The sequence below is a fragment of the Anser anser genome (assembly GCF_964211835.1).
Source record: "Anser anser genome assembly, chromosome: Z".
Taxonomy (NCBI): Eukaryota; Metazoa; Chordata; class Aves; order Anseriformes; family Anatidae; genus Anser; species Anser anser.
The window spans coordinates 77864694-77886664 of NC_139723.1; the positions used below are offsets into that span (position 1 = coordinate 77864694).

General features: G+C 52.4%; 1 protein-coding gene across 1 annotated transcript in view; it reads left to right on the plus strand.

The window, feature by feature from the left end:
• Positions 1-564: 564 nt before the first annotated feature.
• LOC310889982 (uncharacterized protein) overlaps positions 565-21971 on the plus strand; it is a 29140-nt gene continuing 7733 nt past the window's right edge. The window contains exon 1 of the mRNA XM_083818333.1: positions 565-2238. Within this exon, the coding sequence (XP_083674459.1) occupies positions 2206-2238 (33 nt within the window). The 5' untranslated portion in view covers positions 565-2205. The remainder of the gene's footprint in view (positions 2239-21971) is intronic.

Consider the following 21971-nt stretch of genomic DNA (forward strand, 5'->3'; position numbering starts at 1 on the left):
AACCTTATATCCCCTATTACCCGATTCTTGATTCCTCCCCTGTTTCCTCACTGGCTGAGTAGTACAGGTTCAGAACCTACTCGACGCTTGTTGCTATACCATGTATGTCCAATTTTATTTGACCAACCTTTAATTTCTCCTTTTCCCTCTTTTTTCTTCTCTTGTGACTGGAGGGGCTCGTGACTTTTTGTTTTTGCTGTATCCGCAACTGCTTGTGTTGTATTTCTTAGCCATCCTCCTTGTTTTGTGAGAGTGGGACCTTCCAATGTCCCTTTATCTGCTTAGCATACTCCCCACTGTTATGCCACTGTTATGCCTGCACGATCGCTTTTAAATATGCAAAGGCCCCAAACCTGCAGCTCACACAGCAGGGCAGGAGTTGGGGCCTCAGTGCATCTGGAGCTGCAAGGGAGCCAGAATGCTGCCCAAGGCAGGGGCACTGCCTGCAGGTGCAGATGGCAACTGAGCCTGCCCAGACTGAGGTTCAGGATCACAAGGCAGGAAACGGAGCTGAAATGATGTGCACAGGGGGCTGCTCCTCCAGCCAGCTGCCAGCGCTGGGCAGCATGGTGCATGAGAGCCACCAGATGGGGTATGTCCCACCATCCAGCCAGCAGCAACAGGGATGATCCTTCATGAGAGTCTTCTTGACCAGACAAGGGGCGATGTCGGTGGAAGGACCTGTCCCAGCAGACTCTTGGATTGTCCACGGTCCTCCCTGTGCTTCCCAGCCCAGCCAACACAGTACTGCAAAAAGACCGGGGCTGCAGAACTGACTTTGTCATCATCCTGGCCCCTGCCACAAGGTACATGTGCTCATGGCACTTGCACCAAGCCTGTGGCACCCAGGGTACTGGAGCGGTACCGACCATCAACAGCACCCGCTCCCTCTGGGGAGTGGAGGGGAAGGTGCTGATCTCTGCTCTTTTGGGAGAGCAACGGGACCTGAGGGAACAGCACGGAGCTGTGACAGGGGAGGGTCAGGCTGGGTGTTAGGAAAAGGTTCTTCACCAAAGAGGATGGTTGGGCACTGGAACAGGGTCCCCAGGGATGTGGTCACAGCAGTGAGCCTGTCAGAGTTCATGCAGTGTTTAGACAATGCTCTCAGACATCGCGTTTGGTTTTTTGGTCCTTTGTGGAGCCAGGAGTTGGACTCGATGATCGAGGTGGGTCCCTTCTAACTTGGGATATTCTATGATTCTATGGAAGAGTGAGGCCCTTGTTGGCATAGTATCCACCAAGAGCCCTTCTCTCCCAACTTGGTATTGTGAGAAAAATCTCAAATAATTTTCTTCAGACAGGATCTTCTGTGAGGCTATTTTATTCATGATTGCAATGGCGGGCGTCCTGCCAATTACGAGTGCATTTTTGTAAGCAAATCATAACCTTTTATTCCCTATTACCCAACACCTGATCACCTCCCCTGTTTCCTCATTGGCTGAGTACTACAGGCTCACAAGCTACTCGATGCTCCTCTATACCATATATGCACAATTTTTCTTTTCTTTTCTTTTCTTTTCTTTTCTTTTCTTTTCTTTTCTTTTCTTTTCTTTTCTTTTCTTTTCTTTTCTTTTCTTTTCTTTTCTTTTCTTTTCTTTTCTTTTCTTTTCTTTTCTTTTCTTTTCTTTTCTTTTCTTTTCTTTTCTTTTCTTTTCTTTTCTTTTCTTTTCTTTTCTTTTCTTTTCTTTTCTTAACCCTTTAATTTCTCCTTTTTCCCTTTTTTCCCTTTGCTATGTATTGAGAACGTGTGATCTTTGTTTTACTGTTCTCACACTGCTCATCCCGTTTTTCTCAAGCTTCCACCTTATTTTGGAACAGTGAGGCCTTCTACTGTCCACTTATCTACTTAGCATTTCTCTTTGTTATGACTACACAATTAGCTCGGAATACAGAAAATTAGCTCTCTGCTGCAAAAACGCAACTTAGTTTCTCACAGGGGGAGTGGCCTCTTCTGTGGGGGTGGCAGGAGAAGGGATGGGTGCCCAGAAGGGCCAGTGCTTCCCTCGTAGCAGCTGTAGGCGCTGCCCCTGTCTGACAAGGGGCTGAAATCAGCTTTCTGAGGCTGTGCAGTTTGGCCATGCATAGCTCCAGTTTTGCTTTAACACACGTTTCAAGACAACGTGACTTTCGAGGGGCTCCTCCTCCAGTCCCTGTCAGGATTCCCTCCACGGACGGCTAGCTGGCGGTGTGTCACGCATCACGGAGATGGGAGTCCACGGGGCTGACAGCAAGCAGCAGGTGAGATGTGTGTGTCCAGAGCTGCAAGGGAGCTGGCGAGGGACAACACAGGGCATGGGTGCTGCTTTATGGAAGGTGCTGGAAAACCTGACAGAGGCCGGAGGGGCTGAAGGAAGTGCCCGCCACCCAGAACCAAAAGGCAAGGGTGACAGCGGCAGCTCAGCAAACAGAGGACTGCAGGAGGGTTGCTGATGGAGTTGCAGGCAGAGACAGAGCATTGGGTATGGTGTGGGGTGTGGGAGGAGCTGGGAGCTGGGATGTGACCCTGGCCCTACGCAGGGAGCCCAGGGGGAGCCATCCTGGCCCCCCACCCTGTCCACGGCATGCAGCAGAGGGGTAGCTGGGAAGAGCCAGCAGCCCTGGGCAGCGTCCCCATGATGGCAGAATGCTCAAAGCCACAGGACCCTTGCCCAGGGCGACAGGGATCTGGGGTCGTGGTAGACAGCAAGTTGAATATGAGCCAGCAGTGTGCCCTGGCGGCCAGGAGGGCCAACCGTGTCCTGGGGTGCATCAAGCACGGCATCGCTAGTAGGTCAAGGGAGGTGATTGTCCCGCTCTACTCTGCGCTGGTGCGGCCTCACCTCGAGTACTGTGTGCAGTTCTGGGCACCACAGTATAAAAAGGACATGAAACTGTTGGAGAATGTACAGAGGAGGGCTACGAAGATGGTGAAAGGCCTGGAGGGGAAGACATACGAGGAACGGCTGAGGTCACTGGGCCTGTTCAGCCTGGAGAAGAGGAGGCTGAGGGGAGACCTCATCACAGTCTACAACTTCCTCGTAAGGGGGTGTCGAGAGGCAGGAGACCTTTTCTCCATTAACACCAGTGACAGGACCCGCGGGAACGGGGTTAAGCTGAGGCAGGGGAAATTTAGGCTCGACATCAGGAGGGGGTTCTTCACAGAGAGGGTGGTTGCACACTGGAACAGGCTCCCCAGGGAAGTGGTCACTGCACCGAGCCTGTCTGAATTTAAGAAGAGATTGGATCTGAACTTTTGGGTAGACCTGTGCGGTATCAAGAGTTGGACTTGATGATCCTTAAGGGTCCCTTCCAACTCAGGATATTCTATGATTCTATGATTCTATGATTCTATGACAGCACAGCCCGGCCGGTACCCATGTGTCACAGCCTAAATTATTACCTGGCCTGCAGGTATTTCAAGATTGGAACAGTGGCTTTGGGAATTCTGTTATACACAAGAACAAGAAGGCGTACTTTTCTTGAGACTTCCCCAACACATCCTACCTTGCTGCCAGGGGGAGACCCCACAGAGCTCTCTCATGGACAAGTCAATATTTTTCTGTAGGAAACTGGAGTTTTTTGAAACCTGGAAGCCCCATGCCCTGCCTCTCCTGCAGGCTGGGTGGCAGCTGCGCTCAGATGTAGAGCTCTGCAGCAGTGATGTCTTCTGTTGCCCCTGGGAAATCTTATCCCGGATGGAGTGGACGCTGCTGCCGGTCGGTACCGCTAAAGTACCTTTGGTGCCACAGGCTTGGCACAAGTGACAGGAGCATGTGTACCTGGTGACAGGGGCACTGTGGTGCTGTGAGGATGAGCTGGAGTGGCTGCAGGGCTTTTGGGGTCTTGTGGAGGCTGTTAAGCTGGGAGGTGTCATGGCCGACCAGCGTGGCCTTCCTGCTGGGAAGCTGCCATGTGGAGTGCTCCTGGGGGTGCTCTCGGAGCGTGAGCCCAAGCCTGGGGAGTTCTCAGCACTGCTGGGGCATTTTCTACTCCAGGGCCACCACTTGTGCCCTTTGGGGCCTGCCTCAGTACCAGCTCTGTTTGGTGGTGTTGTCCCCTCCGTGCTGGTGGTCCCCTCCTCCTGGGGCAGTGCTTGCTGTGACGCATGCTCTGTGCTAAGGTGGTCCCCACTGTGCTGCAGCCTCTTGCTGTGGATGTGCAGCTCCAGAGCCTCGTGCTGCTCCTCAGACATGAACCTGGTCTCGGTGCTGTGAAAGTAGATGGGAACTGGGAGGGAGCGTGGTGTCCTGGAGGCCACTGGACAGGTGATGGATGCCCCAAGCTCCTTCTGTTTGACCTGGTCCGGACGGAGGAGGGATTTGGGCTTGAGGAAGCGGACACAGGGACTTGGTGCTGGTAGGGGGGCAGAGCCAGCACAGGGATTTTTGGACATTTCGGACATTTTTGGACAAAAAAGGACTCTTTCCTTTTTTGTAATCCTGAATTTCCATCATGGATGGCTTGGGCACTCTCACACCCTGCAGGCGCTGGTTCTGTGTGGAGAGTCCTATTGGTTTCCCCATGCTTTTATCCGTGCCAATGGAAGACTGTAACTTGTGGTTTCTCACAGACATGCCATGATCAGCGTTTCTTCGGATTGTAGATGGCTCTTGTGTTGGTCCTGCTGCCACTTTGGCCATGCCAGGAACAGCTGAAGAGGCCATGGACAATCCGTGAGGTCGCAGGAATTCCTTTTCTCTGCGTGCCTGCCCCTTCATCCTTCCGAAAGAAGCTGTGGTGGTTGGTCTTCTCAGGGCTGAAAAGGGCTGTTTCTGTCTCATCCAGTACAGGAGGCCGCTGTTTAAACCCAGGACGAGGGGTAACGGACACAAACGGAAGCACAGCAGGTCCTGGCTGAATATGAGAGGGCATTTCTTTACTGTGAGGGTGACAGAGCACTTGAACAGGTTGCCCAGAGAGGTTGTGGAGTCTCCTTCTCTGGAGATATTCTAAAAAACGCGCCTGGATGCCATCCTGCGCAATGTGCTCTGGGTGATCCTGCTGGGCAGGGGGTTTTGAATTGGATGATCTTCAGGGGTCCCTTCCAACCTCAGCCATTTGGTGATTCTGTGACCACCGTCTCAGTGAAGAACTGGTCCCAACCACCCAGCCTCACCCTCCCCTGTCACAGCTCCGTGCCCTTCCCTCGGTCCTGTTGCTGTCCTCTGGCAGCTCAGCGCCTGCCCCTCTGCTCCCCTTGTGAGGAAGCTGCCGGCCGCCATGAGGCCTGCTCTCAGCCTCCTCTCAGCTGGGAAGGAGCTCTTTATTACTTTTGGTCCCACTTGATGGCAGAATTGTCAGCACAACCGCTTGACTTTTGCTAAAATGAGCAGTTAACGAAGGGCTTTATTAAGGGCCGGTGTCATGGGGCAGTAATGCCATATCCGCAGGCCTGGCGGGACCGACCCACGCACTCAGGCAGCCCCTTCTTGCTGCTTCCTTTCCAAAGCCTGCACTTCAGGCAAGACTGCAGATTTTCCTCACTCTGCAGTCTGGCTTTGTACACTAAAGAGTTGCTCTTCTCCTTTTTAAAGTTCTCTTTCACTCTGCTCTTTCTCTCTTGGCATTTTTCATCAGCTTTACCTCTTGCTGAGTGATGGCTTGCTACCATTTTATGCACATAATCATAGCACCAACAGTGATTAGTTGAACAGACGTGCAGGTTACAGCTACAGTCATCAGTCTTCTCATACGTATTTGAGCAATACATTGAGAACATTTTCAAAGCATGTACTGGTGCCTGGTCCCCCCCGCCAAGAGTAAGAACGTGTTTCCCTTGAGGTTGCTTCTTTTTTTTTTTTTTTACATCTGCTTTTTACTTTTGTCTTGGTCTACATAATGGCAACCACTGCTTTTCACAAGATCACCAAGAGCTCCTTTGGCACCTGACACGTGGTCTAATACCAGTGTGTGTTGTATTGCTATTTGAAATCTCGACGTGACCTCTGTTTGTGAATTTTTTCTGCACTCTACTGGAGTGTTTGTGATACTTTCTATTTCCCTGCATAGGTTTGCCGTTGTCTTTTCTCATGCCATTATTCCTAACCGTGGCAAGAGTGTTCTGGTGAATCTGTGCAAGTTTACTGGGAGTTTACCGGCCTGCTTCAACGTGGGCAGGGGGCTGTGACCTCACAGAGGCGTTGCCGTGTGCTGTCTGTGACCTCAGGGCCGTGTCCCTATAAAGCACCGGCCACCACGCCCCGTCTGCCAGTGCGGTCGTACCTGGCTGTGAGCAACGGTCGACAGCAGCTTTTTCCTCATCCCCGGCCTCATGCTTTTGCTGGCCGGGATCTCCCTGCTCTCCAGGGGTCGAGACCAAGAGGTACAGGGGGCGGGTGGGTGGGGGAATTCGGGGCTGGGGGACTGGGGGCCAGGAGGTGTTGGAAGGGGTCCCGTGGGTCCCTCCCCAGGTTGGTCACAGTGCCGTGCTTCTGTGCCCACAGGGTGACGGCCGACTCCGGCGAAGTTGTGGACGGCGGCAGCGGCAACCACCGGTACCAAAGCCAGGTGAGTCCCCCGTGGGTGAGCCTCAGCACCGAGCAGCCCATCCCTATGGGGCTGCGGTGGCCCTGGTGCCTCTCTCCCACTGCAGCTCAGACTCCCTCCCTGTTTTGCTAGGCGGCAAGAGGTATAACCGCTCAATTAGCCTGGACCACATTGTACATGAGACCGTTATTCACCCAGATGGGGGGCTGCCTCACAGACGGGTGCAGCTCACTCGCCCTCACAATTTGCCGATTGCCCCCCCAGCTGTTCCTGATATGGCTAAAGCGGCTGCAGGACAAGCAGCAGGACAAGAAGCAATGCCAAGGAAGGATGATCGTGGCATCTCTGGAAGAGAAGACAAATTGCTCTCTCCTATCAACACCAGCGGAAGTGTGGAAAAAACATGTGGGCTCTCTAGAAAGAATGAGCAACCACATGGCCTGACGGCCTTCAAACTTTCAATAACCGAGATTCAGTATTACAGGGCAGGAAACAGGGATGAAGAGCTGCGCTCTGAGGTCAGCTCCTACAGACAGCAACCACAAACGGGCTGCATTGTCCGTGAGAGCATTCTCCGCCCTGACGGAGGGCTGCCTGACAGGAGCGGATTGTTACTGTGGCCTCCTGTAGAACCCAGGGCAGAACCAGCTCTATTCAGCCAGGAGAACAACATCCGCAAGAGCTTCTTCCAGAAAGATGCGGGGCAGGCAAGCAGAGAAGAGGAATTCCTGCGGCCCCATGGATTGTCCATGGCCTCTTCAGCTGTTCCTGGCATGGCCAAAGTGGCTGCAGGACCAACAGCAGGACCAACGAGCATCCCAAGAAAGGCTAATCATGGCATGTCTCAGACAAACCAGAGATTAGAGTCTTCAGTTGACACCGAGAGAAGCATGGGGAAACCAAGTGGGCTCTCCATAGAGAACCACTGCCCGCAGAGCCTGAGGGTGCCCAAGCCATCCATGATGGAAATTCAGAATTACAGGACAGGAAACCACACTGAAGGGTCACAATCTGGGGTCAGCTCCTCCAGCCAGCCACCACAAAAGGACTGCGTTGTCCGGGAGAGCATTCTCCGCCCTGACGGAGGGCTGCCTGACAGGAGCGGATTGTTACTGCGGCCTCCTGTACAGCCCAGGGCAGAACCAGCTCTATTTAGCCCTGAGAACACCATCCGCAAGAGTTTCTATCAGAACGATGAGGAGAAGACAAGAAGAGAAAAGGAATTCCTGCGGCCTCATGGATTATCCATGGCCTCTTCAGCTGTTCCTGGCATGGCCAAAGTGGCAGCAGGACCAGCAGCAGGACCACCTACCATCCCAAGAAAGGCTGATCATGGTATGACTGTGACAAACCAAAAATCACGCTCTTCCATTGGCACCAGCAGAAGCATGGGGAAAGCAAGTGGGCTCGCCATACAGAATCAGTGCCTGCATGGCCTGAGGGCACCCAAAACATCCAAGCTGGAGATTCAGGATTACATGGAGGGAAAGAGGAAGCAAGGGCCACACTCTGGGATCAGCTCCTCCAGCCAGCCACCACAAATGGACTGCATTGTCCGGGAGAGCATTCTCCGCCCTGATGGAGGGCTGCCTCAGAGGAAGGAGGAGTTCCTGAAGCCTTTTGGGTTGCCCATGCTCTCTTCAGCATTTCCCAGCTGGGCCAAGAGGGAAAAAGGACTACCTTTGCCCCAGACAAATAGAAGAGATGGCAGGTCTGCACCTGGCAGGCACACAGACTGTGCTCTTAGTCCCAAGGAATGCACAGGGAAACTGGGCGGGCTCCCCATGAAACAGCAGCAACCCAGGACTGATATTTGGGGCTCTACACGAGGCAAAAATATTGTTCCATCATCAAGTGGGGTGATTGTTCATGAGAGGTTGCTTGAACCACAAGAGGGACGACGTCACTGGGAGGACATGTCCAAGGGGCGATGTCCACAGGTTGACCTGTCCCAGCCACCTCCTGGCCTATCCAGGGCCCCTCCAGTGCTTCCCAGCCCAGCCAACACAATTATGCGCAAAGACCAGGGCTGCCAAACTGACTATGTTATCATCCTGGATCCGCTTGTGACTGATGTCAGGAACGGGAAACACAGCCACACTGCAGCGCCTCTCAGGATCAAGAAGCTGCAGCTGAAGGAAGAGCACCGCAGCAAGCTCAATGAGCACATAACAAAGAAGTGCCGGGAAGTACAGCAGCAACGCTTCCCTGGGCCAGTGCAGAGGTCCACTGAAAAGAAGCATCGAGCACTGCCCAAAAATACCTGTGCTGGGGCTGGCACCTTATCACCACGAAGTCCCTGTGTCCGCTTCATCAAGCCCAAGCCCCTCCTCCATCCGGACCAGGTCAAGCAGAGGAAGCTTAGGGGGCACGTCGCCTGCCCAGCAGCCTCCAGGACACCACGCTCCCGCCCCGTGCCTGTCTACTTCCACAGCCCTGAGGCCACGTTTATGCCTGAGGAGCAGCGTGAGGCCCTGGAGCTGCACATTCGTGCCAAGAAGCTGCAGATCCTTGAGAGACGTCTGGGCACGAAGCATCCATCCCAGTCAGCTGTGCCCCAGGAGGAGGGTGGCAGGGCAGCCCTAAGGACCAGCGCCCTGCCCAGCATGCCCTGCAAAGCTACAAAGACATCGAGCACCTCCCGGATCCAGGGATCCCACCAGGCAGACTCCGCTGAGGCGGTGCGCAGGAGCAAGAGGCAGAACCTGCGGGCACCGGACACTGCCCTGCAGGGCAAGGCCCACAGTCGCAGGTTGCAAGTGCGGAAAGGTGTGACAGAGGACCAGGGTCCAGGCAGCTCACTCCTCCGGTCCAAATAAATCCTCTTCCTAGCCCCATGGTGGGAATCGTGTCTTGTTTGTGAAGCGCCGGCAGACTCACGGTGGGCTGTGCCTGCAGGCTGGAGGGGGGTGGCAGGGAAGGGGTGTCCCAGGGCAGGGGGCTTGCCCATTAGTCCAGTGTGAATTCACCCATTCCTCTCTTAATTCAGGGGTATTCTAACTGACACCTTCTCAAACTCCTGACTTGCAATTCCCAACTGGTAGCTCACAACTCATGACTTGTTTCGTGCATCCATGGACAAAATAGTTATCTATCCAAGGCTGAGAGAGCACTTCCTTCCTCCTCTGTCACACTGCACTGGGCACCCCTTCTGTAAGGGGTATGAGAGGCCATATATGCCCATATGAGAGGGCATTTCTTTACTGTGAGGGTGACAGAGCACTTGAACAGGTTGTCCAGAGAGGTTGTGGAGTCTCCTTCTCTGGAGATACTCTAAAAAACGCGCCTGGATGCCATCCTGCGCAATGTGGTCTGGGTGACCCTGCTGGGCAGGGGGTTTTGAATTGGATGATCTTCAGGGGTCCCTTCCAACCTCAGCCATTCGGTGATTCTGTGACCACCGTCTCAGTGAAGAACTGGTCCCAGCCACCCAGCCTCACCCTCCCCTGTCACAGCTCCGTGCCCTTCCCTCGGTCCTGTTGCTGTCCTCTGGCAGCTCAGCGCCTGCCCCTCTGCTCCCCTTGTGAGGAAGCTGCCGGCCGCCATGAGGCCTGCTCTCAGCCTCCTCTCAGCTGGGAAGGAGCTCTTTATTACTTTTGGTCCCACTTGATGGCAGAATTGTCAGCACAACCGCTTGACTTTTGCTAAAATGAGCAGTTAACGAAGGGCTTTATTAAGGGCCGGTGTCATGGGGCAGTAATGCCATATCCGCAGGCCTGGCGGGACCGACCCACGCACTCAGGCAGCCCCTTCTTGCTGCTTCCTTTCCAAAGCCTGCACTTCAGGCAAGACTGCAGATTTTCCTCACTCTGCAGTCTGGCTTTGTACACTAAAGAGTTGCTCTTCTCCTTTTTAAAGTTCTCTTTCACTCTGCTCTTTCTCTCTTGGCATTTTTCATCAGCTTTACCTCTTGCTGAGTGATGGCTTGCTACCATTTTATGCACATAATTATAGCACCAACAGTGATTAGTTGAGCAGACGTGCAGGTTACAGCTACAGTCATCAGTCCTCTCATACGTATTTGAGCAATACATTGAGAACATTTTCAAAGCATGTACCGGTGCCTGGTCCCCCCCGCCAAGAGTAAGAACGTGTTTCCCTTGAGGTTGCTTCTTTTTTTTTTTTTTTTACATCTGCTTTTTACTTTTGTCTTGGTCTACATAATGGCAACCACTGCTTTTCACAAGATCACCAAGAGCTCCTTTGGCACCTGACACGTGGTCTAATACCAGTGTGTGTTGTATTGCTATTTGAAATCTCGACGTGACCTCTGTTTGTGAATTTTTTCTGCACTCTACTGGAGTGTTTGTGATACTTTCTATTTCCCTGCATAGGTTTGCCGTTGTCTTTTCTCATGCCATTATTCCTAACCGTGGCAAGAGTGTTCTGGTGAATCCGTGCAAGTTTACTGGGAGGTTGACCAGAGGGTCACTGCAGTTTGCATTTGTGTTTGTGCTTCTGTTCTTCACCCAGATGGGTGTTGGCCTTTGAATTTGCCTAGCTAAGGTGGCCTGTCTTCTTGAAAGCCAGTAAAATAACCTAAAGCGCCCCTTGCCCTGTTTCGTGCCCATGAGTTCAGGTTGGTGGGGATTGCTGCCCAACGATCACATCTTCCTGCCACTTGTAGGACCATGGAAACAAGAGCAGAAATCTGCTTGATTTCCTTCTGTTGCACCTGCCTGTATCTGTCGAAGAGCTGAGTTACTTTACCAGCTTTCTGCTCTTGTTTGCTCTGGGTATGTAGAAACAAGTATGCTTCTAGTTCCTGGAAATGGAAGCTCCATATTTTGGCAAAACAGATTCTGTTTTATTATGAACCACAGGAATGTCTTGAAAGAATTTTCGTATTTCTAGCTCTCTAGCCAGTGTAGCAGGAGCAATGGCAGGACTATGCGTAAAATCCTGCGGCAAGTGAGTAAATGCATATTGTAGTCCCTGCCAGGTACAAGCAGATCCCTCCCTATCTGTCTCCAGTATTGGAATCGTAAAAAACACATCCTACGTGTCTACTGTGTCCATCCGTGGAAAGGCCTGTTCATTAGAAAAATAGACTTTATCAGTTCAACTGGGAATAGACAAAGTAACCAGTGCAGTGGCAGCATTCAGGGCTGTGTAATCTGTGGGTCGCCACGTGGCCTTTTGTGGGAATGAAAGTTGTGGTTTTGCAGGGGAAAATGCCACTAACCTTGCATATTCAAAAGTGATTGTGCAGGCATAATGGTGGTATAACAGTGCCAAGTATGTTAAGAAGATAGGGGGACAGTGGAGGTTCCCACTGTCTAGTCAAGGCAGAAGAAGTCCCTCTAGTCACAAGAGAAGAAGGGAAAAAAACAAAAACGAAAACAACAACTAAAGGAGACATTAAAAGTCGGTCAAATAAAATTGTACATGTATGGTATAGTAATAAGCGTCAAGTAGGTTGTAAACCTGTAGTGCTCAGCCAGTAAGGAAATGGGAGGAATCAAACGTTGGGTAATAGGGGATGTAAGGTTATGATACACCTCTGCTGCGCGCTCCTGCTTGTAGGGTGCCCACCACTGCAATCACCAATGAAAATGCTAGTTCAGTGAGATCCTCGCCTGAGCCTGTGTTATTGGCTGCAGGTTGTTTCTCACTCTTTGGAGTCTCTATGGTCAACGCAAGGGAACTGTAGTCTTTAACAGACCATTGTGTCTCTCAACCTTTCCGGAGGCTTCTGGATGATATGGGCGGTGACACACCCATTCAATGCAGTGTTTCTTGGTCCAGGAGCTCAGAAGAGTATTTTGGGAATGATTCCCATTCTCCGACTGAGTACAAATACCAGGTTAGTCTCATGACCAGCAATTTCATCATATCATAAGACAGTGTTACACCGCATAGTAACATACCTATGACGACGTTGCCATCACTGAAACGTGGTGGGACCACTCCCATGACTGGAGTGCTGCAATGACTGGCTATAGGATCTTCAGAAGGGACAGGCAGCGCAGAAGGGGTGGTGGTGTGGCTCTCTATATTAGAGAGTGTTTTGACGTTGTGGAACTTGAGACTGGGAATGATAAGGCTGAGTCCCTGTGGGTTAGGGTCGGCGGGAAGGCCAACAAGGCAAGCATCCTGGTGGGGGTCTGTTACAGACCGCCAAACCAGGATGAGGAGACGGATGAGGAATTCTACAGGCAGCTGGCAAAAGTTGCGAAATCATCAGCTCTTGTCCTCGTAGGGGACTTCAGCTTCCCAGACATATCCTGGAAATGCGATACAGCTCAGAGGAAGCAGTCTAGGAGGTTTCTGGAGAGCGTGGAAGATAGTTCCCTGATGCAGCTGGTTAGTGAGCCTACCAGGGGAGGTGCTCCACTAGACCTTCTGCTCACAAACTGTACTGGCTCGGGCTGGGATGTTAACTTTCCCTGCAGCAGCCCATACAGTGCTGTGCTCTGCACTCGTAGCTAGAACAGCGATGGTATCACACCAGTGTTGTGTCTGCTGCTGAGCAGTGCTGGCACAGCATCAGGACTCTCTCTAACTCCACTAGGGGTGGGCAAAGATGTGAGAAAAGAAACGTCACCAGGGCAGCTGACCTAAACCAACCAAAGGGATATTCCATACCATACGATGTCACACTCAGCAATAAAAGGTGGAAAAAGGAGGAAGAGGGGAGCGGTGGGCTCTCGTTGTGAAAACGTCTGTCCTCCTCCCGAACACCGGCTACGTGCGTTGAGGCCCTGCTTCAAGGACGTGGTCAAGCATCGCTCATTTGTGGGAAGCAGAGAGTAATTTCTTTCCTCTGCACTTCCACATAGCCTTTACTTGTTTTGTTTCGTTTTCCCTTTCCCCCTCCCTTTTCCCCTTTCCTTTTTCCCCTTTAGTTAAATTGTTAATTGTTTAGTTAAATTGTTTAGTTAAATTGTTTAATTAATAATAATCTTTCCTTAATAATTATTTTTTTTCCTTTAATTAAATCATCCTTATCTCAACCCGTGAGTTGTTCTTTCCTTTACTTCTTCCCCTCCTCATCTAAGGAGGGGGAGTGAGAGGGCGGTTGTGGTGTTCAGCTGCCTAGCACGGTAAAACAACCACACAAATAGAGAAGGAGTGGTGGGAGATGTGGTGGTTGGGAGCTGTCTTGGGCAGATTGACCACGAAACGGTACAGTTCTCTATTCTTGGCGCAGTCAGGAGGGGGACCAGTAAAACTGCTGTCTTGGACTTCTGGAGGGCAGCCTTTGAGCCGTTCAGGACACTGGTTGGCAGAGTCCCTTGGGAGGCAGTTCTGAAGGGCAGAGGAGTCCCGGAAGGCTGGGCACTCCTCAGGAAGGAAATCTTAATGGCTCAGGAGCAGTCTGTCCCCACGTGCCCAAAGACGAGCCGGCATGGAAGAAGACCAGCCTGTCTGAACAGAGAGGTGTGGCTAGAGCTTAAGGAAAAAAAGAGGGTTTATGATCTTTGGAAAAGAGGGTGGGCCACTCAGAAGGATTATAAGGATGTTGTAAGGATGTGCAGGGGCAAAATTAGAAAGGCCAAAGCTCATCCGGAGCTCAATCTGGCTACTGCTGTTAAAGATAACAGAAAATGTTTTTAGAAGTACATTAACACAAAAAGGAGGACTAAGGAGAATCTCCATCCTTTACTGCATGCGGGGGGAAACTTAGTGGCGAGAGATGAGGAAAAGGCTGAGGTGTTTAATGCCTTCTTTGCCTCAGCCTTTAGCGGCAAGACCAGTTGTTCTCTAGATAGCCGGTACCCTGAGCTGGAGGAAGGGGACGGGGAGCAGAACGTGGCCCTCACAACCCACGAGGAAATGGTTGGCGACCTGCTACAGCACTTAGATGTATGCAAGTCAATGGGGCCAGATGGGATCCACCCGAGGGTACTGAGAGAACTGGCTCAAGAGCTGGCCAAGCCGCTTTGCATCATTTATCAGCAGCCCTGGCTATCAGGGGAGGTCCCAGTCAACTGGCGGCTAGCAAACATGACACCCATCTACAAGAAGGGCTGGAGGGTAGACCTGGGAAACTATAGGCCTGTTAGTTTGACCTCAGTGCCAGGGAAGCTCATGCAGCAGATTATTTTGAGCGCCATCACGCGGCACTTGCAGGGCAAGCAGGCGATCAGGCCCAGTCAGCATGGGTTTATGAAAGACAGGTCCTGCTTGACGAACCTGATCTCCTTCTATGACAAAGTGACGCGCTTAGTGGATGAGGAAAAGGCTGTGGATGTGGTCTACCTTGACTTCAGTAAGGCTTTTGACACCGTTTCCCACAGCATTCTCCTCAAGAAACTGGCTGCTCTTGGCTTGGACTGGCGTACGCTTTGTTGGGTTAGAAACTGCCGGGGTAGCCGGGCCCGAAGAGTCGTGGTGAAAGGAGTTAAATCCAGTTGGAGGCCGGTCACTAGTGGAGTCCCCCAGGGCTGAGTACTAGGGCCAGTTCTCTTTAATATCTTTACCGATGATCTGGACGAGGGGATCGAGTGCACCCTCAGTAAGTTTGCAGACGACACCAAGTTAGGTGCGTGTATCGATCTGCTCGAGGGTAGGAAGGCTCTGCAGGAGGATCTGGATAGGCTGGAGCGATGGGCTGAGGCCAACTGTATGAAGTTCAGCAAGGCCAAGTGCCGGGTCCTGCACCTGGGGCACAACAACCCCAAGCAGCGCTACAGGCTGGGAGACGAGTGGTTAGAAAGCTGCCTGGCTGAGAAGGACCTGGGAGTATTGGTTGATTCCTGAGGAGCAATGGCAGTGTTCAAGGCTGGATAATCTCCCGAGAGTCGCCACTTGCCATTTGGAGTCTTTACTGAAGCTAGAGGAGAACTGCAGGGGCGATGAGACTTGACAGTGCTTCCCCATTCCTCTAGCTCTTTTACCAGTTTGCTAAAAGGAGGGGTTGTGGTTTAACCCAGCAGACAGCTAAGCACCACACAGCCGTTTGCTCACTCCTCAACAGTGGGACTGGGGAGAGAACCACAAAAAAGGTAAAAGTCATGGGTTGAGATAATGACAATTTAATAGCGAAAGAAAAGGAAGGGATGATAATAGTAGTAAAAATGGAATACACAAAGTAACTGACGCACAACGCAATTGCTTACCACCTGCTGACCAATGCCCAGTTTGTCCCCAGACAGTGGCGGCACACCCTGGCCAACTCCCCCAAGTTTTATTGTTCAGCATGACGCGATATGGTATGAGACATCCCTTTGGCCAGCTGGGGTCAGCTGTCCTGGTTCTGTCCCCTCCCAGCTCCTTGTGCACCCCCGGCCTCCTCGATGGCAGGGCAGCGTGAGGAGCTGAAACGTCCTTGGCTCCATGTAAGCACTGCTACGCAATAATTAAAATATTGGTCTGTGATCAGCATTATTCTCTTCCTACACCCAGAAACAGTACCATACCAGCTACTAGGAAGAAAACCCGATCTCAGCTGAAGCCAGGAAAGGATGGATGGCATCAGAAGGGAACCTGTAGTGTGGCATATTAACCAGCTTGGGGTCAGGGACAGGAGCAGCTGTCCGACACGGCTGGAGCTGGGCAGTGGGCTCAGACCCTGGCCCCAAGCGAGGAGCCCGGGGAAGCCGTCCTGGTCCCCCACCTCCCCACAGGATGCAGCACAGGGGCACCGGCCTGCTTCAACGTGGGCAGGGGGCTGTGACCTCACAGAGGCGTTGCCGTGTGCTGTCTGTGACCTCACGGCCGTGACCCTATAAAGCACCGGCCACCACCCCCCGTCTGCCAGTGCGGTCGTACCTGGCTGTGAGCAACGGTCGACAGCAGCTTTTTCCTCATCCCCGGCCTCATGCTTTTGCTGGCCGGGATCTCCCTGCTCTCCAGGGGTCGAGACCAAGAGGTACAGGGGGCGGGTGGGTGGGGGAATTCGGGGCTGGGGGACTGGGGGCCAGGAGGTGTTGGAAGGGGTCCCGTGGGTCCCTCCCCAGGTTGGTCACAGTGCCGTGCTTCTGTGCCCACAGGGTGACGGCCGACTCCGGCGAAGTTGTGGACGGCGGCAGCGGCAACCACCGGTACCAAAGCCAGGTGAGTCCCCCGTGGGTGAGCCTCAGCACCGAGCAGCCCATCCCTATGGGGCTGCGGTGGCCCTGGTGCCTCTCTCCCACTGCAGCTCAGACTCCCTCCCTGTTTTGCTAGGCGGCAAGAGGTATAACCGCTCAATTAGCCTGGACCACATTGTACGTGAGACCGTTATTCACCCAGATGGGGGGCTGCCTCACAGACGGGTGCAGCTCACTCGCCCTCACAATTTGCCGATTGCCCCCCCAGCTGTTCCTGATATGGCTAAAGCGGCTGCAGGACAAGCAGCAGGACAAGAAGCAATGCCAAGGAAGGATGATCGTGGCATCTCTGGAAGAGAAGACAAATTGCTCTCTCCTATCAACACCAGCGGAAGTGTGGAAAAAACATGTGGGCTCTCTAGAAAGAATGAGCAACCACATGGCCTGACGGCCTTCAAACTTTCAATAACCGAGATTCAGTATTACAGGGCAGGAAACAGGGATGAAGAGCTGCGCTCTGAGGTCAGCTCCTACAGACAGCAACCACAAACGGGCTGCATTGTCCGTGAGAGCATTCTCCGCCCTGATGGAGGGCTGCCTGACAGGAGCGGATTGTTACTGTGGCCTCCTGTAGAACCCAGGGCAGAACCAGCTCTATTCAGCCAGGAGAACAACATCCGCAAGAGCTTCTTCCAGAAAGATGCGGGGCAGGCAAGCAGAGAAGAGGAATTCCTGCGGCCCCATGGATTGTCCATGGCCTCTTCAGCTGTTCCTGGCATGGCCAAAGTGGCTGCAGGACCAACAGCAGGACCAACGAGCATCCCAAGAAAGGCTAATCATGGCATGTCTCAGACAAACCAGAGATTAGAGTCTTCAGTTGACACCGAGAGAAGCATGGGGAAACCAAGTGGGCTCTCCATAGAGAACCACTGCCCGCAGAGCCTGAGGGTGCCCAAGCCATCCATGATGGAAATTCAGAATTACAGGACAGGAAACCACACTGAAGGGTCACAATCTGGGGTCAGCTCCTCCAGCCAGCCACCACAAAAGGACTGCGTTGTCCGGGAGAGCATTCTCCGCCCTGACGGAGGGCTGCCTGACAGGAGCGGATTGTTACTGCGGCCTCCTGTACAGCCCAGGGCAGAACCAGCTCTATTTAGCCCTGAGAACACCATCCGCAAGAGTTTCTATCAGAACGATGAGGAGAAGACAAGAAGAGAAAAGGAATTCCTGCGGCCTCATGGATTATCCATGGCCTCTTCAGCTGTTCCTGGCATGGCCAAAGTGGCAGCAGGACCAGCAGCAGGACCACCTACCATCCCAAGAAAGGCTGATCATGGTATGACTGTGACAAACCAAAAATCACGCTCTTCCATTGGCACCAGCAGAAGCATGGGGAAAGCAAGTGGGCTCGCCATACAGAATCAGTGCCTGCATGGCCTGAGGGCACCCAAAACATCCAAGCTGGAGATTCAGGATTACATGGAGGGAAAGAGGAAGCAAGGGCCACACTCTGGGATCAGCTCCTCCAGCCAGCCACCACAAATGGACTGCATTGTCCGGGAGAGCATTCTCCGCCCTGATGGAGGGCTGCCTCAGAGGAAGGAGGAGTTCCTGAAGCCTTTTGGGTTGCCCATGCTCTCTTCAGCATTTCCCAGCTGGGCCAAGAGGGAAAAAGGACTACCTTTGCCCCAGACAAATAGAAGAGATGGCAGGTCTGCACCTGGCAGGCACACAGACTGTGCTCTTAGTCCCAAGGAATGCACAGGGAAACTGGGCGGGCTCCCCATGAAACAGCAGCAACCCAGGACTGATATTTGGGGCTCTACACGAGGCAAAAATATTGTTCCATCATCAAGTGGGGTGATTGTTCATGAGAGGTTGCTTGAACCACAAGAGGGACGACGTCACTGGGAGGACATGTCCAAGGGGCGATGTCCACAGGTTGACCTGTCCCAGCCACCTCCTGGCCTATCCAGGGCCCCTCCAGTGCTTCCCAGCCCGGCCAACACAATTATGCGCAAAGACCAGGGCTGCCAAACTGACTATGTTATCATCTTGGATCCGCTTGTGACTGATGTCAGGAACGGGAAACACAGCCACACTGCAGCGCCTCTCAGGATCAAGAAGCTGCAGCTGAAGGAAGAGCACCGCAGCAAGCTCAATGAGCACATAACAAAGAAGTGCCGGGAAGTACAGCAGCAACGCTTCCCTGGGCCAGTGCAGAGGTCCACTGAAAAGAAGCATCGAGCACTGCCCAAAAATACCTGTGCTGGGGCTGGCACCTTATCACCACGAAGTCCCTGTGTCCGCTTCATCAAGCCCAAGCCCCTCCTCCATCCGGACCAGGTCAAGCAGAGGAAGCTTAGGGGGCACGTCGCCTGCCCAGCAGCCTCCAGGACACCACGCTCCCGCCCCGTGCCTGTCTACTTCCACAGCCCTGAGGCCACGTTTATGCCTGAGGAGCAGCGTGAGGCCCTGGAGCTGCACATTCGTGCCAAGAAGCTGCAGATCCTTGAGAGACGTCTGGGCACGAAGCGTCCATCCCAGTCAGCTGTGCCCCAGGAGGAGGGTGGCAGGGCAGCCCTAAGGACCAGCGCCCTGCCCAGCATGCCCTGCAAAGCTACAAAGACATCGAGCACCTCCCGGATCCAGGGATCCCACCAGGCAGACTCCGCTGAGGCGGTGCGCAGGAGCAAGAGGCAGAACCTGCGGGCACCGGACACTGCCCTGCAGGGCAAGGCCCACAGTCGCAGGTTGCAAGTGCGGAAAGGTGTGACAGAGGACCAGGGTCCAGGCAGCTCACTCCTCCGGTCCAAATAAATCCTCTTCCTAGCCCCATGGTGGGAATCGTGTCTTGTTTGTGAAGCGCCGGCAGACTCACGGTGGGCTGTGCCTGCAGGCTGGAGGGTGGTGGCAGGGAAGGGGTGTCCCAGGGCAGGGGGCTTGCCCATTAGTCCAGTGTGAATTCACCCATTCCTCTCTTAATTCAGGGGTATTCTAACTGACACCTTCTCAAACTCCTGACTTGCAATTCCCAACTGGTAGCTCACAACTCATGGCTTGTTTCGTGCATCCATGGACAAAATAGTTGTCTACCCAAGGCTGAGAGAGCACTTCCTTCCTCCTCTGTCACACTGCACTGGGCACCCCTTCTGTAAGGGGTATGAGAGGCCATATATGCCCATATGAGAGGGCATTTCTTTACTGTGAGGGTGACAGAGCACTTGAACAGGTTGTCCAGAGAGGTTGTGGAGTCTCCTTCTCTGGAGATACTCTAAAAAACGCGCCTGGATGCCATCCTGCGCAATGTGCTCTGGGTGATCCTGCTGGGCAGGGGGTTTTGAATTGGATGATCTTCAGGGGTCCCTTCCAACCTCAGCCATTCGGTGATTCTGTGACCACCGTCTCAGTGAAGAACTGGTCCCAGCCACCCAGCCTCACCCTCCCCTGTCACAGCTCCGTGCCCTTCCCTCGGTCCTGTTGCTGTCCTCTGGCAGCTCAGCGCCTGCCCCTCTGCTCCCCTTGTGAGGAAGCTGCAGGCCGCCATGAGGCCTGCTCTCAGCCTCCTCTCAGCTGGGAAGGAGCTCTTTATTACTTTTGGTCCCACTTGATGGCAGAATTGTCAGCACAACCGCTTGACTTTTGCTAAAATGAGCAGTTAACGAAGGGCTTTATTAAGGGCCGGTGTCATGGGGCAGTAATGCCATATCCGCAGGCCTGGCGGGACCGACCCACGCACTCAGGCAGCCCCTTCTTGCTGCTTCCTTTCCAAAGCCTGCACTTCAGGCAAGACTGCAGATTTTCCTCACTCTGCAGTCTGGCTTTGTACACTAAAGAGTTGCTCTTCTCCTTTTTAAAGTTCTCTTTCACTCTGCTCTTTCTCTCTTGGCATTTTTCATCAGCTTTACCTCTTGCTGAGTGATGGCTTGCTACCATTTTATGCACATAATCATAGCACCAACAGTGATTAGTTGAGCAGACGTGCAGGTTACAGCTACAGTCATCAGTCCTCTCATACGTATTTGAGCAATACATTGAGAACATTTTCAAAGCATGTACCGGTGCCTGGTCCCCCCCGCCAAGAGTAAGAACGTGTTTCCCTTGAGGTTGCTTCTTTTTTTTTTTTTTTTACATCTGCTTTTTACTTTTGTCTTGGTCTACATAATGGCAACCACTGCTTTTCACAAGATCACCAAGAGCTCCTTTGGCACCTGACACGTGGTCTAATACCAGTGTGTGTTGTATTGCTATTTGAAATCTCGACGTGACCTCTGTTTGTGAATTTTTTCTGCACTCTACTGGAGTGTTTGTGATACTTTCTATTTCCCTGCATAGGTTTGCCGTTGTCTTTTCTCATGCCATTATTCCTAACCGTGGCAAGAATGTTCTGGTGAATCCGTGCAAGTTTACTGGGAGGTTGACCAGAGGGTCACTGCAGTTTGCATTTGTGTTTGTGCTTCTGTTCTTCACCCAGATGGGTGTTGGCCTTTGAATTTGCCTAGCTAAGGTGGCCTGTCTTCTTGAAAGCCAGTAAAATAACCTAAAGCGCCCCTTGCCCTGTTTCGTGCCCATGAGTTCAGGTTGGTGGGGATTGCTGCCCAGCGATCACATCTTCCTGCCACTTGTAGGACCATGGAAACAAGAGCAGAAATCTGCTTGATTTCCTTCTGTTGCACCTGCCTGTATCTGTCGAAGAGCTGAGTTACTTTACCAGCTTTCTGCTCTTGTTTGCTCTGGGTATGTAGAAACAAGTACGCTTCTAGTTCCTGGAAATGGAAGCTCCATATTTTGGCAAAACAGATTCTGTTTTATTATGAACCACAGGAATGTCTTGAAAGAATTTTCGTATTTCTAGCTCTCTAGCCAGTGTAGCAGGAGCAATGGCAGGACTATGCGTAAAATCCTGCGGCAAGTGAGTAAATGCATATTGTAGTCCCTGCCAGGTACAAGCAGATCCCTCCCTATCTGTCTCCAGTATTGGAATCGTAAAAAACACATCCTACGTGTCTACTGTGTCCATCCGTGGAAAGGCCTGTTCATTAGAAAAATAGACTTTATCAGTTCAACTGGGAATAGACAAAGTAACCAGTGCAGTGGCAGCATTCAGGGCTGTGTAATCTGTGGGTCGCCACGTGGCCTTTTGTGGGAATGAAAGTTGTGGTTTTGCAGGGGAAAATGCCACTAACCTTGCATATTCAAAAGTGATTGTGCAGGCATAATGGTGGTATAACAGTGCCAAGTATGTTAAGAAGATAGGGGGACAGTGGAGGTTCCCACTGTCTAGTCAAGGCAGAAGAAGTCCCTCTAGTCACAAGAGAAGAAGGGAAAAAAACAAAAACGAAAACAACAACTAAAGGAGACATTAAAAGTCGGTCAAATAAAATTGTACATGTATGGTATAGTAATAAGCGTCAAGTAGGTTGTAAACCTGTAGTGCTCAGCCAGTAAGGAAATGGGAGGAATCAAACGTTGGGTAATAGGGGATGTAAGGTTATGATACACCTCTGCTGCGCGCTCCTGCTTGTA